Source organism: Malurus melanocephalus, unplaced genomic scaffold (genome assembly GCF_030028575.1).
Source record: "Malurus melanocephalus ecotype Western Australia unplaced genomic scaffold, MMel_1.1 scaffold_137, whole genome shotgun sequence".
NCBI classification, from domain to species: domain Eukaryota; kingdom Metazoa; phylum Chordata; class Aves; order Passeriformes; family Maluridae; genus Malurus; species Malurus melanocephalus.
Window position 1 is genome coordinate 1,071,393 of NW_026623369.1, and position 16,626 is coordinate 1,088,018.

Here is a 16,626-nt window from a genome sequence, read left to right on the forward strand (position 1 = left end):
TCTTCACCTATTCTGCTCTTTCCCTCTGTGTCTTCAGGTCTGCAGGAGGCACCTCGGCGGTGCGTGGCGGTGCCCGACGGGGGAGCCGGTGCCGGTCCGCGGGTGCGGGGGGTGCGCGGGAGCTCCGCGGGCTGGCCCCRGCCCCGGCCCCGGCCGCCGTCGGGCTCGCAGCTGCGAGCAGCGGGCGCCCACCCAGCCGCAGGGCCATGTTCTACTTCCACTGCCCCCCGCAGCTAGAGGGTGAGTGTTGTCGCACAGAGACGTGTAAGTACGAGAGCTCAACCTGGAGGTGTCTGTGTGGCGGGGGGTGCGCTGGGGACAGAGGGAGAAACTGTGACCGGACTGTCGCGTGCGGACACTGCTGGGATAAGACGCAAATTTACAGAGACAACTAAATATCATCCTTTTCCTTAAGAAAAAAAACAGCCCTATCCCCCTCCCCCTCCTAGATTTCCCCTCTTGTCACAGAAAGAAGGATTGCATGACTTTTTTTTTTTTTTTTTAATTTGATTCCTGCTGGAAAGGGCTTGGTTTTACACCCCCACCCCCGTCATTTTGCCACCTGCCTCCCCTCTGTGGATAGCGATCCCGCAGTTGAGCCTCAGGCTACGAGAGAGATGCTTTTCTCCCCTCCCAGCACAGATGTTGGTGTCATGGCTGTAATCGGGACACTTTCAGGACGTGGTCACGCCTCCTCCCTCCAGCCAAAGGGACCGCATAAATCTTTAATGCTATTTTGCAAACATTCTGTGGGAGGATGGGGAAAAATGAGGCACGACAGAAATGAAAAAAGACTGAAACAAATATTTGGGAGGATGTTTTGCTTTGTGTTGTTGGTCAAAGGCTTTTTATTATTATTTTTACTATTATTATTACTATTAATTATTATTACTATTATTATTACTATTATTATTGTTATTATTGCTATTATTAGTGTCCTTAAAAATAATTTGGCAGCCTTCAGGATTTCCCCGTGTCACCCCCGCAGATGCCCAGGGCTCTGTTCCGGCTCTCTCCGGCCGGTGCTCGCAGTGCGCGGAGCATCCCCGCGGCCGCGCAACACCAGTCCCAGGCAGGCTGTCCCGTTTCCCGGCTGCACGGCGGGGAAAGCGACCCYGCTCCCTAAAATGCCCTTGCCCGGCCACCCCGCTCGTTGCACGGGCATCACCCGGCGAGAAAGGGGCTTTCCCTGCGGCAGCGCTGGCAGGAAGGAGTGGTCCAGCGGTTTCGTCCTTCTCCGGGGAAGGGTCAGCCCTCTCTTCAAGCACGCCTTCGTCAGTGGACGCAAGCCGGTCTGTGCATTCCGGCTGGAAAATTCGCTCCCYAAAGTTTTCTCCGGGCGGGACAGGGGAGCCGGACTGCCCAGGACAGTGCGAGGGTCCCCCCCGCCGGTGCCGCCGAGCTCTGAGGCAGCTTTGTTTGTTAGGTTTTGGCAGACAGCTTCGGAAACAGCTCCTGGGTTTTTTTTTTTTTTGTTTTTTTTTTTTGTTTTTTGTTTGTTTGTTTGTTTGTTTGTTTGCCGTGTGTTTGTTTCTCCGGTGGCAGCGTGGGGCCGGTGCCTGGGTTTGGCGGCCCGAGATGGGAAGCGGCCCCTGGGGCTGCAGCCTCTCCCGGCGGTGTCCGGGGCCGGCCCCTTGCTCTCCCTCCGCGGGCAGCAGCGGGGCGGGGGGAAGGGGCGGTCTGTCCTGCTAAAGGGTGAAAACAGCCCAGAGTATCGCAAGTGGGAAAAAAAAGTACGCTTCCGTCCAAACCCCCCCTAGCCACCCACCACCAAAACAAAGCAGAATCAGAAAAGCTCTCTTCGGCCAGAGTTTGGGCAGCCGGGGAGGCCCGGTGCGGGAGAGATCGGTCCCTGGAGGTCACCCGGACAGTAATTTATTCGCTGATGAACCTCTCCCAGGCCCATATAGAGTGAGGTCTGTGTGAGGCGAGGACTGGGAACCGTGTTTGTCTTCCAAATGATGCTGCAAGATGAGCAGCGACCTCCAGCCYTCGTACCCCAGAGCACTCCACGGGCAGGACTGCGACAGGGGTCATGGGGACACTCAGCTTCTGCTGGTTCGGGAACTTTTCTGTTCCTTGAGGGTTTATTTTGGTTTTGTTTGTTTTCTTTTTTTTTTTTTTTTGTTTTTGATTTTTTTTTTTTTGGTTTAAAATTTTGTGTGGTTTTTTTAGTCTGTTTGGTTTCATTTGTGGTTTTTTTTTAGCCTTTTTTTGTCAGCGAACAGAAAGGGAGTGACACACTTCAACACGGGCACGGATGATGTGTGCCTGGGGGAGCCGCGAAGACCAGGATCTGCTCCATGGGCTCGCACCCCAGTGGCCCATTTGCCCTCTCCCCACCTCTGCCAGGGAACAACCCCCGGTGCCCCAGCCGGCCCTCCAACCTTCGGGGAAGGGCAGGGCGGCCTCCTCCGGCCCTGCTCCGGGGTCTCGGAGGTTCAACCGTGGCTTAACCCCCGGTCTTGGGCCGTTCCGTGCCCACGTTCTCCTCCAGGAGCCAGGGCGAGCAGACGGGGCCGGTCTGGCCGCTCTGCGGGGTGCGCGGGGAGGAACCTCCAGCGGCCCCGCTGCCTCCTGCTCCGGGCTGGGGCTCTCCCGGCACATGGGCAGGGCCTTTGCGAGCTGCTGTCCACACACCCATGTCAAAACTTCGGCTCTTGGTCCTTTAAAACCACAAACAGACCGAAAAATACTCTTTCCCGGGCCGGGGTGAGCTCCGGGCGGCGGAACCCCGCGGGATGGGGCAGCCCTGCCCTCCCGAGCGGCTCCTCTGTCCCCAGGGCACAGCGGCCCCTAACGCGGCTCTCGGCCCGCAGGCGCGGCTCCCTTCGGAGGTCACTCCGCCGGCGACTTCGACGATGGCTTCCTGCGGAGGAAGCAGCGCCGCAACCGCACCACCTTCACCTTGCAGCAGGTAGGAGCCTGCGTGTCCCTGTCCCTGTGCCCGCTGCCCCCTGCTCTCCTGCACCCCACTGGCTGCCTGCCTCCCCCATGCCCGCTCCCAGCCTGCTTCCCGCATGCCCATGCCATGCCAGCCCCATCCTGCCTGCCCCGCTGCCTCGGCGGCCTCGCTTTCCTCATCCGTGACTGACAGAGACCCCCGTGGAGCGGCCAGATCCCTCATGAATCCCTCACTGATCCCTCATGAATCCCTCACGGATCCCTCATGAATCCCTCACGGATCCCTCACGGATCCCTGCTCTCCTTCTCTCCATCAGCTCGAGGCCCTGGAAGCGGTTTTTGCTCAAACCCACTACCCCGATGTGTTCACTCGGGAAGAGCTGGCTCTGAAAATCAACCTCACGGAGGCCAGGGTGCAGGTAAACATCCTGGGGAATTACTTAACTCGGATATTCAAACTGGCAAACTTTTTTTTTTTTTTTTATTTGACATCATGACTGCAGAGTGCACATTTGGCCAAAGAACGCAAATGAAGACGATCTGTCATTTTCATGATGCACTTTAATAACATCAACATAATGTGGAATATTAGATTAGGTTGATTAATCGGTCATTCATAATTAACTAGTGATAATGTTCTACACTAATTTGTCCGCGTCTCCAAGGTACTAAATTACATCAATGCACATCCATTTCCTTGCTTTTGGAGGGGGGGCGTGGTGCAGAGAAAAGAGCTGAGACGTGATTCTCCAAAGCAGCTATGACCACTGTCGAGCAGTGGGGTTAGTMAACTGCAGGAGCCCAGCTGCCAGGAAGAAAGCTTCTGCACCTCTCCAACTTTTCTCTCTTTTGCCTTCTCTCTAAACACTTAATTTGGGCAGCTAAAGAGCCTGCAGATCAATTCCCACACCTTTAATATGATCCAGTGAATACCATTGGCCATGATTACTGTCTCCACAGCCACACTTTTCCACCCATTCCTTTCTTCCTTCTCACTTTTTTTTTCTTTTTTTTTTTTTTTTTTTCCACTTTTGTTTCTCCATGTCCAGGGATTAATTTTGTATGTGTACAAGCTGTGCTAAGAGCGGCAGTCCTGCAGTTGTCAGAGATGGATCCCTGTAACTCTTGAGGCATCCACCACAGGGTTGCAAACCATTTTTTGAACACGGTTATGCATTCATTTTTATTTATGGGGCTTTTCGGCATGCTGGGTTTTTTTTGGTTTTTTTTTTTTTTACGTGCTCGGGGTTAAGACTATGCAAAGATCTAATTGTAGGAAATATAATAGCTTGCCTTTTGTTCCCTAGGGTCATGTTAGTATCTCTTAAAACCCAATGGCTGAAGAGAGATAATGGAATTCACCACAGTAAATTGGGGATTGTAAACAAATTATTTCTYCTATAATCAGATTATGTGATCCTGATTATTAAATCTGAACATGAATCATTGGTCATATGCGGGCAAATTAAACTGATTATTATTTGGAAATGAAAATCTCCTTTTACCACTGCATTGTAGGTACTGGCTTAAAAAAAAATAATAAAAAATGCCATTTTGGCTATTGGTGCCTAAAGACTGAACTGCAAATTGAGATAAATGGGACAATTATTGAGCATTCAGAAGTGGAAGATCATAACTTCTTCCTGAAAGGTGCAAGGGTGAGATAGGGGTGGTGACAATTAGATTGCTGAGGACTGGTGTTTAGCCTTGTTGTTGGCTATTATGCAAACAGACAATAGATGCAAGCATTTGTTTAGCCTGCTTTCATGCAGGGACATGGGGAAACACAGAGGATGGGAGATATGTTTACATTTATACCTCTTGCTCATTCAAATATGATTAATGTGCTATAAAGCAGAGTCTTAATCGAAGATGATGTTGTCAAACAATAACTAAATAGGGAAATAAACGACTTCATCATGCTCTTTCCTCAGAAGCAGGCGAACTGTCAGTGCAAAGTCATTAAAATATGATAATGAAAAATAGCTCAATTAAATATTGTTATAGCTGTGACCTTCATTCAATTAAGACACAAGAAAGTGTCTGCATTTTGCTTTGCATTTAACTGCTCTAAATTTAGAATATAGATAAAATCATTATTCAATGTTTGCTGATACATGCAATTAAAAGGCAGCTAACTAAAATGGAATTGGAGAAGGAGCAGAATAATAATAACAACACTCTCGCCTATACTTGAATTCATGTATTAAAATGTGGATTTCCTGACCTCAAGACAGGCTTGACATTTTCCACCTCAAACATGGTGCTTTCAGCATATCAGCCTCAAGGTTAATGCAAAAGAAAAGTTTTTAGACTAGTAGTCAGGTGGTAAAATCAAGAATATGAATATTTGTTTTGCACACAGGGAAAAAAATAAGGTTTGGAAAGTTCTATTCTGGATCATGCTGCAGCCTGAGGTAGGGGCAGTTGTATGACCACATTATTAAACTGCAGAATGATCTTCCAGAATTATTATCTATCAGCTTTTGAGTCCTCTGAATGCAGACTGGACATGAGAGGAAGGACAGCCAGTATCAGCCCTCTCCAGAAAATAGGCTGGATAAGATGGCCAGATACACACCTTTTAATTTCTGACTTACCTGATTTCAGCAGCGGCTGATGTAAAGACATTCACATTTTTGTCAGAATGCTTAGATATGTTTTTAACATCATCCCTACCAAAAGGCTTTTAGATGYGTTAAAGTGTAGAAATCAGTGAGAATTAAATGTGTGCATAAAGGCTTGCATGTGATTAAATGCTTTGCTAACCGGCACAATAGCATCAAAAATATTGKTTTTAAACTTTTTGTTGTAATAGCTTTTTGAATGCCTTTAGACATTTCTGGCTTGCTTTCCTTACCAAGAAATATTACAGACAGAAATATAATCCTAAGACTCAACTAGAATAGCAACGGGGATACAAAATGAAAGGAAGTTTTAKCCAAGCTTCTAAATAACTGATTTCACTAGACTAACAATTTACAGTCTCCCTGCTTCACGTTGGGCTAAACACAGCTTTCACCCAGGATTGCTCTTCTGCTCCAGGTGTGGTTCCAAAATCGAAGAGCTAAATGGAGAAAAACKGAGAGGGGTGCTTCCGACCAAGAGGGCTCTAAGGAAACCATGGCTGAGGTGGCACCTCCTGCCAGGAATTTGAATTCCCCTTCTCCGGCAGATCAAACCAGGAATAAAAAGGAGGGTCTGGAGATGCAGCAGAGGTAAGAGTAATAAACGATATCAGCCTCCTGTCTGTGGGGCAAGAATGCCTCAGACAGATTTGCATGCTGCTATGCCTCGACCTACAGCTATCATCTTTAGAAAATTAGGTGTTTCTTGTGCAGCTCACTGTTTGCTGTGCTATGCTGAGAAGCTGGTGGCTGTGAGAGGAYARTGGTGTCCATTTTTGTCACCTCTASTTGGACGCTGAGACAGCAGTGTGTTTGTGTGCATGCACAGATGGAATCAGCTGGCTCTGGTTTTGTAAGGAAGTTGTTTTGTTTCCTCCATCAGCCTGAGCCGAGCAGTGGGTCCTACAGGACCTTTCTTCCCTTCCTGCCTGCCGGGGACTCTTCTCAACACAGCCACGTACGCACAAGCTTTATCCCATGTCGCCTCTCTAAAAGGTAAATTACTTTATTTAATTTCAGGGATAAGCTCARAAAGCATCCTTTTCAAGCTAAGTGGTGTGGTCCCACTGCCCACTGTGGGGGAACCTTTGGGAAATGGCAGATCCCTCTTTCTCTTTAGATTAGCAGTAATTGCACTGACCAATGCTGCATGTACCAAAGTGAGTCTCCTGTTGTATCTCAAGGCATCATTTGCTGCAAAACCCTTTCATTTCACTCAGTTACTTTCCGTGAGGTCAGGGTTTCTCTCAAGGAGTAAGACAGGCAGGGCTTGCTCCTTTAGAGTTTTTGTTGCACATGCTTTTTTTTTAAGAGTTAAATTTATTCTAATAAATTAATTATATACATCCTTTTGCATTATGTAGTATCTGGCGCTGTTACTGATGCCTCATCCGCTCTTTGCATGTGGTTTCCTTTGCAGTGCATCTCTGCACAATCCAAACCTTTCTCTTCTTGGACAGTAGGTCCCCTYGGAGAACTTGGATAAAGAGTGTTCCTAGGGACAGGGGGGATACGAAGTAATTCCTCATTACCTGTGACCCAGGCTTCAGGAAGGGTACATCCCGTGTCTATATACTTTCAGTTTCCAAAAAGCAGCAGTATGCATCTTTTAAAAATAAATCACCAACCGATCCATTAGCTGTTCTTAGTCCAACAATTTATAAGACTCAGGGTGTAAGCAGGATGAATTCAATTTATAGATTTATAGGATGCAAAGCCTCACAGCAGTGCCAAGCACAAAGAGGCACATTTATTTTGTCCTGATGTGGTACAATAACTTSTGAGAAAAGTTTCCCAGTTAGAGACCTGCCACCAGAAGAAAAAGGTCCTCTAATACATCTAACTGTGTTCTCTGGAGTACCTCATGCTCCTTAGGAATGTTTCCAGTTAAATCAGCATTGCCAAGGTATATTCCTGAAGCAAATGTCTGGAAATACAGAGTTTTAAGTCCAGTGYCCTGTTCCCTGCACCCCCTTCTCTCCTGCCTTTCAAAAACAGCTGAAGCCAGRCACACCACACAGTTACTGTCCTTTTGATAGGTGTGGGACCTGGAATTTTGAATCAAGAAAGGACACACAGGTGTAACCTGAACCCTAAAACTTAAAGGCTTATCGTTACCTCTAAGTGGGCAGCAGCTGTTTGGAGTGCTGAGTCCTCTTGATGTCTGCCCTGTGAAGCCTTGGGGCTGAGAATCTTGACTTCTTCCATTAGTCAGGAACAGCCTCTCTGGAGCAGRTACAGCTGAAGTTTTTCAGGCAGAGAAATTGTTCATTTGTAAATGTAGTCCCAGACRGGTTGAAAAGTGTGGAAATAGTATTCAGTGAATAATTTAGCTAGAAGATTTYTTTTTCCTTAAAATTTACATTTAAGCATGTTCAAAGTTAAATGCATCAATATGTTGTTGTCACTTKTTTCATGTTTAAGTGTAGCTAAATTTAAGAAAAAATTGCCCAAATAGACAAAAGCCATGCAAAATTAATTTTAAAAAATTAAAAATTGCAATGCCGGATTGGTATTTTTAGTTGATTGGCTTCTTTGTTTGTTTTGGGTTGGTTTTTTTTTTGTTGTTGTTTTTGTTTATTTGTTCTTAGCTTTGTTTATTTGTAAGATTTCTGAATAAGATTATTTTCTGTGATTTTACAATTTAGCTTCTAAATTGAGAAATTAATAATTTGCTCTTTTTTGCTTGATTGAAGTTTTACAGCGTAAGGGCAGAAAGAGTTGTATTCCTGAATCTCTTGTAGATACTGTTTAGCCATGACTAAGAGACAATGTCCCTGAAAAACTGGTCCCAAATGTAAATAGTGTTTTTTAAATTTTTCTAATTTGTATAGGAATGGTCAGTTATCAGATGCCTGCATATTGTCTTGGTGAATGTTTTCAGTGCAGTTCATTCCTGAAATGTATTTGATATTTCCTGCCTGGCACTAGAAATCTCCAGATACATGCAAGGAGACTGGGATAAAGCAGTATATTTTGATGTTACAAAATCCAGTCACAGATTTGCACATTCACCTACCAGGAGCTTTGTGGAGCTGCCTCTGCCTGCCAGTCTAGTGTTATCCGTGCAGGGAACTGGGAGTCTGAGCTGCTGCTTTCAGGAGAGCTCTTTTTCTTCTGCTGCTAGATCTGCTGCTAGGTCTCAGTAATGTAAGATTTTGGCTTTGGGGTTAAGGGGGAAGGATTTACCATTCTATGAGAAATCAAATTAGTTATATACAAACAGAGGATAATTGTAACATCTTTCYTGTGGTATATGGAGTGTTGTCTCCTCTTCCTTGGTTCCTCTCCACAAGTTTCTTTCCCCATGTCTCCAAGAGCAGTTCACTTGGGCTGGGGTAGAGCTGTGCACGGCAGTCACTGAGCTTTGGTCCTGTTAGCTGGTGACCAGGACAATCTCTGGAGCTTCTGAATGGACCACAGGTATCACAGGCCTGATGCAMATTTTACTTTCCTTTGGTATGGAAACTCCAGGTGAATGATGGTTCATCTGAATGCGTGTATTTAAGAGCACAACCAAGCTTGTGTGTTGGTCTGGAGGAAAAGATAATGGTTGTGGGGAGGAAGGAAAGGACAGGGAGGGACACAGTGTTCACAAAACCTTAACTGTCTAAGTCATATGCTCAGTTTAGTTGGTTTGACTTTCCCTTTGAGACAGGAGTTGTGTGCACGTGGACAATAGTCTGTGTCCATATATGTCTTAATTAAAGGACCTAAGCTTCTCCCTTGAAAATCTAGTTGTATTTTGCTGCAGAAATGATGCCAGGACCCTGCCACAGTGAACCTGGGGGCATAAGACTTTATGTCACACAAATCCCATAAAACTCAGCATGAGGCATAAAGTTGTGAGCTGCTTTGGTGTTGGATTGCTTGGATAAGGGGAAATCCAGCAGGATAAGGGGAAACSCAGCAAGTGGTAAGATTTTCCAAAATTTTGTGAGTTTCATTGAAGAATGAAATGGTTAAGAGGTCTTTCCAGGATCTGAAACTTTGTGCTTTTGAAAGCAAAATAGTTGCTCCAGAATCAAAGTGCTATTTCACTACAAAAGGATGCATGACCCTGATTTCTTCTATTCAAGTGTCAAACCAAATGCAGCTCCTCTACGTGGATCTTGTAAACAGAGAAGTATTCCCATCACTGGGAGAATAATCCTGGCCAGTGAGGGGAATCTGTTCTTCGGTAGAGCTGTAAGAGCTGCCTGCAGACARATGAGCAGCACATCAGGTCCTACTGGGAAGTGTAGGCTGTTTTCCTATTCTTTTGAGGAGACAAGATGTGCTTTGTTGGRCTTGTGAGCCAACACTTCACTGGTGTCAGTGAGTAATACTTGACTGATGCTTTAGAAGGAGACAATTAAAATCAATACAGTGAATAACAACTGATGATGGTGATGTAACTAATTAAAAATTATTTTATGCTCTCAGGGACCATTTTCTTTCTGTCATCTGAGAGTTCTCTATCTTTAGTTAAAAAACTAATGTCTCTCTTGCTCCTTCTCTGACTTTGCTTGGCTCCAGACCCAGGTTTCCAAAACTATGTTAAATGGTTAGGGCACAAGGTTCTTGGATCTAATTTGTAGTATAATTATATAATAGTTGATGGTGAATTTGGTCTGGAAGAGACAGGAAATCTCAAGACAGCCTATTCTGGGRCAGGGACTGAGCCTGTAACTTTGCTTTTGGGAAGACTGGGAAGTGTATTGTAGGCTTGCCTCATGTGGACCTCTGGACCACACACGTGCCACTTCCAGGATATGGGGATATTGTTGGAACGTAAGATCAGGTCTGCTCTGTCGAATGAGAAGGAAACTATTTTCCCTAAGCACTATGCTGTCTCTGAATCCGAATTTTTTTTTCCCTCGAGGGAGGATATTGGCACCGCAGGATGTTCTGTGAAGAAAATGGGCTGGCTATACAATGCAAACAAAACTTTTATCCAGAATACAGACTTTTCCAGAGAAGAGTATATTATCACTGGACAGCTTTCCTATCAGTAAAAACTGGTATACACTCTATTCTAGACCTTTTCCTGTCTTCTGTCACTCTGAAGTTTTGCACATTGGAGACTGTCCTTAGTAGCAAGCATCTGTTAACTACCATRTCATCTCCCTATGTGCTATTCTCTCAGGAAGTATACTTCCTCATTTYAAAAACTAGCAGATCATAATTTCTGGGGTGTACAGCATTTCCTACTTCAGGGCTTTAGTACTTCATCACTGGCCATACTCAGGARGAAGGTTGACTCACAGAGATGAAACTTCTGATGTTCATTACGTTCTGAAATTGTTGTGATTTGACAACTATGCTACTTCATAGTGGTGACTTTGACAGTTCCATGATCTTTCAAGATGAAACACTTACTGTAAGCCAGGCATCTGCAGTCCATTTAGGAGATTTAATTGCAGACCTCAAAGATGAAGGGAAAATACTTGTTTTATTTATGGGCTGTATAACTATAGAGTCATCAGGAGAAGCTASTGTTCTGTGCAGAGAGAGACCTCAAAGTACCTTCTTAATGGATGACAGCATGAATGCAATTCATTAATGCAGAAGATGTTATTAATGGGTGTAAACAAGAATCTCCGTTTTTCAGCGGATGTGTTCTACCATTCTGGTGGCTGAGGCCAAGAGTGTGTCTCTTACGTTCCRCTGAAATTTCCCCAGACCCCATGATGAGTGAAGTGTATGAGGAGAGAAATAATTACACTTGCCAGGGAATTACTTTCATAATTCACCCRCAGCTCTGCTCTGTGCAAGTTATAGCTCAGTTGGTTTTCACGGTACCTCCACACCACGGATAGAGAAGCACGATTGCATTAGGCACATCCAAATGGGCATTCCAGGGCAACACTGATTAGGCTTTTTTATGGTTTGTTGCTGCTGTGGTTGCTGTTCGTATTAGGGAGGCTTAATAGCAGTATCCAGGAAAAAAAAACCTAAAACATAACTAGAACTGCCCATCCATTACATTTCAATTTCTGTTATGGAAAGATGAAGGGAATTTGCCCAGTTCCACTGGGCAATTCCCGTTGCCAACACTGTGAAAGGAGTGTTCAAGGACCTAACTCACCCTTGAACTGGTGTTTACTGAATTGAAGCACCACTGTTTACCGTAATACTGGGCAAATGGGAATAAAACTCTTCAGGTCCTTTATTTTCAGTGTCATTCTTGATTATGGACTTGCTGACTTTTCTCAAGTAACAGCCAATATATTAAGTGGGTTTGTTTGGCATTTTTCCTRGTTTATATACCACTCTTGACTTCAGAGAATCTAAAACATTTCTTTAGCTTGCTGCAGATGCACACACCTTGAGCAAATTATTTTGATTCCCTTATCACAGGTCCCCAACGCCAGCACTGCCCTACCTCACAGGAAGAGATTTTTGGTCTTTTTCACAAATACTAGGAAATATGCAGGTACTTGGAGCCCTAAGAGCCATGGGTAGGAAATGGGTGCTGTCCTGTTCCTCCAGGATAGATCTTAATGAGTTTAGTGGATCTTGGCTGGGCAGAGGTTCCTATTGATAATGTTCCTGGGCTGACAGTATTCAAAGGACTGGTTCTGTCCTCCCAGCTTTTTTGTGGGCTTTGTTGCCAGCCTTCCTCCCCTACAGGCAAGTCCTGGCTTCTGATTTTTTSCTTCTGATTTTTTCTTTTGGAGAATACTAATGGCACAAATAAAAGAGGATGAAATTTTCGGTTCCAGGGTTGAGTTATTTAGAAAAAAAAGCTCCTGATAGAGCAACTGAGCCAGATCATCAGCTCTTTCATATTTGCACTGGACATCCAGGGGTCACAAGCCAAGGAGACGTGCAGTTATAACATGTGGACTCTGCTGTCACCCCTGAAGAGCTCTTGATACCCTAAATTACACTGGGACCATCTTATGCATCTCCCTTTCAGACATTAAGTTCATGCCTTACTTGTTCTGAACCTCCTGATTCAGAGCTCAGRATTTGGATAAAGCCATTTTTGTGTTTCTTGCTTTTGACCTAGGCTTTAACAGACAGAATGTTGGTGTCGTGTATGAAGTACAAGAGGGAGCTCCCTTTGAATCAGCTCCCACTGGCACTCAACACTGTGAACTTGAGATTATTGTTGACCTTCCAATCCTTATGAAAGGGGTTCAGAATTTATAAGAATTTAGAGCTCAAGCAAACCAATGTGACTACAATGAGAARATAACAATACTTAAATCAAGCATAGTATTTTCTCTGAAAACTAAACAGTGTKCACTGATAAATGAGGATTTTAAATGGGATTTTTTTCTCTTCATCTCTCCATGTCAGGTTGCCATTCAGCTGTCCATATCAAAATGCTGATATGCACTAATAGTGAAAGAGGAAAGCAATGTGGGGTTTGCCTTTTGGAAAGACTACCTATTAAATTCTTTAAGCTCTCAAACACAAAATACATATTTAAAAATTTATATTGATATTTATGTATCAATATGCGCCCTGCTCCCATCCCTCTCTTCTCACCTGGAACTGAACCATGAAACTGCACAAAAGGGTCCACAAYCAAAATTGTAGATCAAATATTGTTACAATTTAAATGTGATGTTGGCAGAGACAAGACAAAACTAATTTAATTTTTCCTGTCAGTCTCTGTAGTAGATCAATTAAACTGCCAAGTGGATCAAATATTTCAGACTGTATTTATTACATTAAGTATTTATGTTCAGCCTGGGCATTTAAAGTATGATCTCATATAGGAATAGAAGGAGGTTCAGATCAATTCAGCAAAATTTGCTGTAAGTTAATGGAAATCTAATTGTGTATTTTAATTTTGTGTACAGGAGGCAGTAAGTTCCTGAAAGAAAGCGAATAGTACTCTGTCCATATTGTAGCAATTTGATCCAAATCCCATTAAACTAATCTCAGATTGTCACGGATGTTGGTGGGAGCTGGATCAAGATAYCAGGCCAACAACTTAGCCCTCACTGATTGTATGGGAGCTGGATGCCTGAAGTTCTCTCAAGATTCAAAATAAGTGGGAACAATTCCTGCCTTCTCCATTGTGAGCTCAGGGCTATTGCAATAAGATGTTTAAAACCACTGCTGTCTGCTGTATGTGGATGCCTCTTTTTTGGTCAGCAACACTTTGTGGAGGTCATGGGCTGACCGAGGGGCAGGGGGAGACCTTGGGCTCCTCAGTGTCCCGTTGTTTGTCTTGGCTTTTGTGCCAGCAAAATCCGATGCATTCCTGGACTTATTACCTTGCAGATGCAGAAGATTGTAAGCTTGAATCCTTCTTTACAGCATACATTACAAAGGAACAGGGCTGAATCCTGTTCTCCTCTATTCCATCTGAATCCTGGAGCAAGTGATGCTTTTTATTTTACATTTTTTTCATGTGTGAGCTGTTTGCAAGCGTTTTAACGTCAGTGAAAATGAAAGGAATGGTTTATGGGTGAATTATTGCTAGAGATATCTTAGCTTCCACCACAGGTAACTGCACCCTCAGGTTGCAGAGCCACTAGGTAATATCAGGGCTAATTATTAAGCAAAGAGCTTAGGCTGGTACTGAATACTGATAAATATTTTATCCCTCTAACAACGGAATTAAAATTATTCTTAGGGGAYGGAGCTGATTCCTGCTTTTTTGAAAAGGTGGGGGAGACTGCTCTCCACTTCTGCCCACGTCCCACTGAGTACACAATGTCTGTGCCCCGTCCTGCATGAGGCACCATGGGCCAGCCCTCCCCTCAGCCTGGGAGCTGTGCTTGAAAGCCTCRCTCAGTTTGTGCTGGACAGCAGCAGTGCAAAGGCAGCTGAGRCACCCACGGGCCCCCCAGCTCCATCTCCGAGCAGAACCTGAGGGTAGCAAGGCTTCACAGACTGCAGTGAAAAAGATCTGCTGCAAACTGCAGGGACTCTGAAGGGYCTCTCCTCCCTCTTGTAACACAAAGGTTGGCCAGAACCCCTGAAGTGGCTGAAGCGGATTCAATAGGGCAAAAAATTACTTTATGAGTGTGGCTGGTGGTGGCAAAAACTGTAAGCTGTGTAAYTGAGGGGATTTTATTATAAACCCTTCTGTGCACCTGCTCAAAAGAGCCACAGAATTCAAGACTGAGCTAAAACCAAAACAAGTGGAGAATTTTAGTCCAGTGCTGAAACTTGTTTGTACTTGAATGCCTGGACACATGGAAGTGTTGATCTGCTGATCATATGCTTTATCAGAGAAGTATTACAAGAGAAAAAGGTTCTTTCTGTTTATATTAATAACTTGTCCTTTGTAGATGCCAATTTTTGAAATACGAAGAGTCCTTTTTTTCTGAATTTTACATGCAACCACAAATCTCTGACAATTGTTGTGGGGAAGTCTTGCCAACATCCTAAAAGCAAACAACTGGCTGCCTTCATTCCTAGCAGATGGGTGCTGACCCGTTGCTACCAAGAACAGAAGCGTAAAAGTCTGCAGGTTATTAGTTCCATCACTTAGTCATGAGCCATTTAACTCAAATATTAACTGCAGAAATTAAAGCAAGTCCTTGGCTTGGAAAGATCAGGGGAAGACACTGCATCGCGTCAGGATGCGTGTGGCTGGGCTGTTTCTTGTTGAAGGGTAGCATATCAGCAAAAAGGGAGTACAAGAGGATGTGGAGTTTATGTGGCCTCTAAAACCGCTGGAAAAATGGTGACTGATGGTGTCTGGTTTTCTAACCAGAGAGTAAATTCTGTAAAGAAGTATCTCTGCCATCCCAGGCTGCCCCCATCCTACTCCTCTGATACATTCTCCATCATTCAATAGATGCATCTAAGCTGGCTACCACGGTGGTTTTTTGGATGGACTGCATGTTCTGGCCAGTGATCAACCTGCACTTCCAGATGGGCTTGTTTGGGAACTGGCCCGAGCTCCAGCATTATCAAAGAGAAACCAGAGGAAGAGCCTGCAGTGTCTGAARTGACAGGGTAGAGATGCTCTGGCCCATCTCTCCTCATGGCACTCTTTAGCCATATGACAGCAGCTCCCTTGCTCACTTCTGCAGCCGTTCTCTTTGAGGGGTCGTCCTTCAGCAATGAGACACTGACTGGGTAAAGGCAGCACAGACTCTTGCAGGTAGACATGGTGCCAGTAGCTGGCAAGAGCCTGGTCAAGGAAAAGCCTGTCCATCTCACAGTGAGATAGGAGAAGTTCATCACAACAAAAGGAATATTTTCACCTTTTTCCCTGCTGTAATCTTTCAGGCAAAGRTAAGTGACAGAAGCCCTACACTCGCCCACCAAATGCTGCTGCCCACATTAATCAAGTTCAGTGTGCAGGTGGAGGGGCTGATGGCAGCCACAGAACAGCAGCTTGRTAAGAGAGGAGGGAATGAGCTGAGCCTGGCTTATGAGGAATCTCCTGAGTGATCTGAGCTTCACTGCTCACTTCTGTCTCTACTTCCCTCTCTCACTGTCACCCTGGATGACTCACAGTGTAAGATCCTTCTCACAGAAAGATCAGCAAGARCAGGATATGGGTTTTTAGCCGTGATTCAGAGAACACCTGTGTACTCACTAAAGGTCATTGTGCCTGCTAAAGGTCARCCCCATGTTCAGACTGACGGTGGAGGGAACAGTCAGGCAGTGCCCATGTCCTTCCCCAGCAGTGACGGTTCCTTCTCCCGTTCCTCCGCAGGGAGCCCACTGTGCTCGTGCTGCGTTCCGGACCCCATGGGCCTGTCCTTCCTGCCCACCTACGGCTGCCAAAGCAACCGCACGGCCAGCGTGGCGGCGCTGCGCATGAAGGCGCGCGAGCACTCGGAGGCCGTGCTGCAGTCGGCCAACCTGCTGCCTGCCGCCAGCAGCAGCCCCGCTCCTCCCGCCACAGCCGGCCCCGAGGGCAGCCCGGACAAGCAGCCCTCTCCAGCCAAGGAGCACATGGAAGGGGACAAGAGCGTATGAGASCGGAGCGGTGCTGGCCCCGCGCTGCTCTGGGGTGAACTGCGCTGAGGCCGGGCCCGGTGGGACATCTYGGGGACACCGGGGACATGGCACAGCCGAGTGGCCTCTTTGGCTGCCTTTCAYGCACCCTCGCTTTTCTTGTGTCCCTGTAGGTTCATTTCCCTGATTTATCAGCACTATCTGTGTTTGGAAACGTTCGTGAAAC

General features: G+C 45.5%; 1 protein-coding gene across 1 annotated transcript; it reads left to right on the forward strand.

Moving 5' to 3' along the window:
• The first annotated feature begins 206 nt into the window (after window positions 1–206).
• On the forward strand, window positions 207–16,421 carry DRGX (dorsal root ganglia homeobox). Its single transcript, XM_057371018.1, has 6 exons — window positions 207–240; window positions 2,820–2,917; window positions 3,222–3,323; window positions 5,950–6,122; window positions 6,415–6,527; window positions 16,156–16,421. Exons 1-6 carry the CDS (start codon window positions 207–209, stop codon window positions 16,419–16,421), a joined length of 786 nt encoding a protein of 261 aa, XP_057227001.1.
• The last annotated feature ends 205 nt before the right edge of the window (window positions 16,422–16,626 follow it).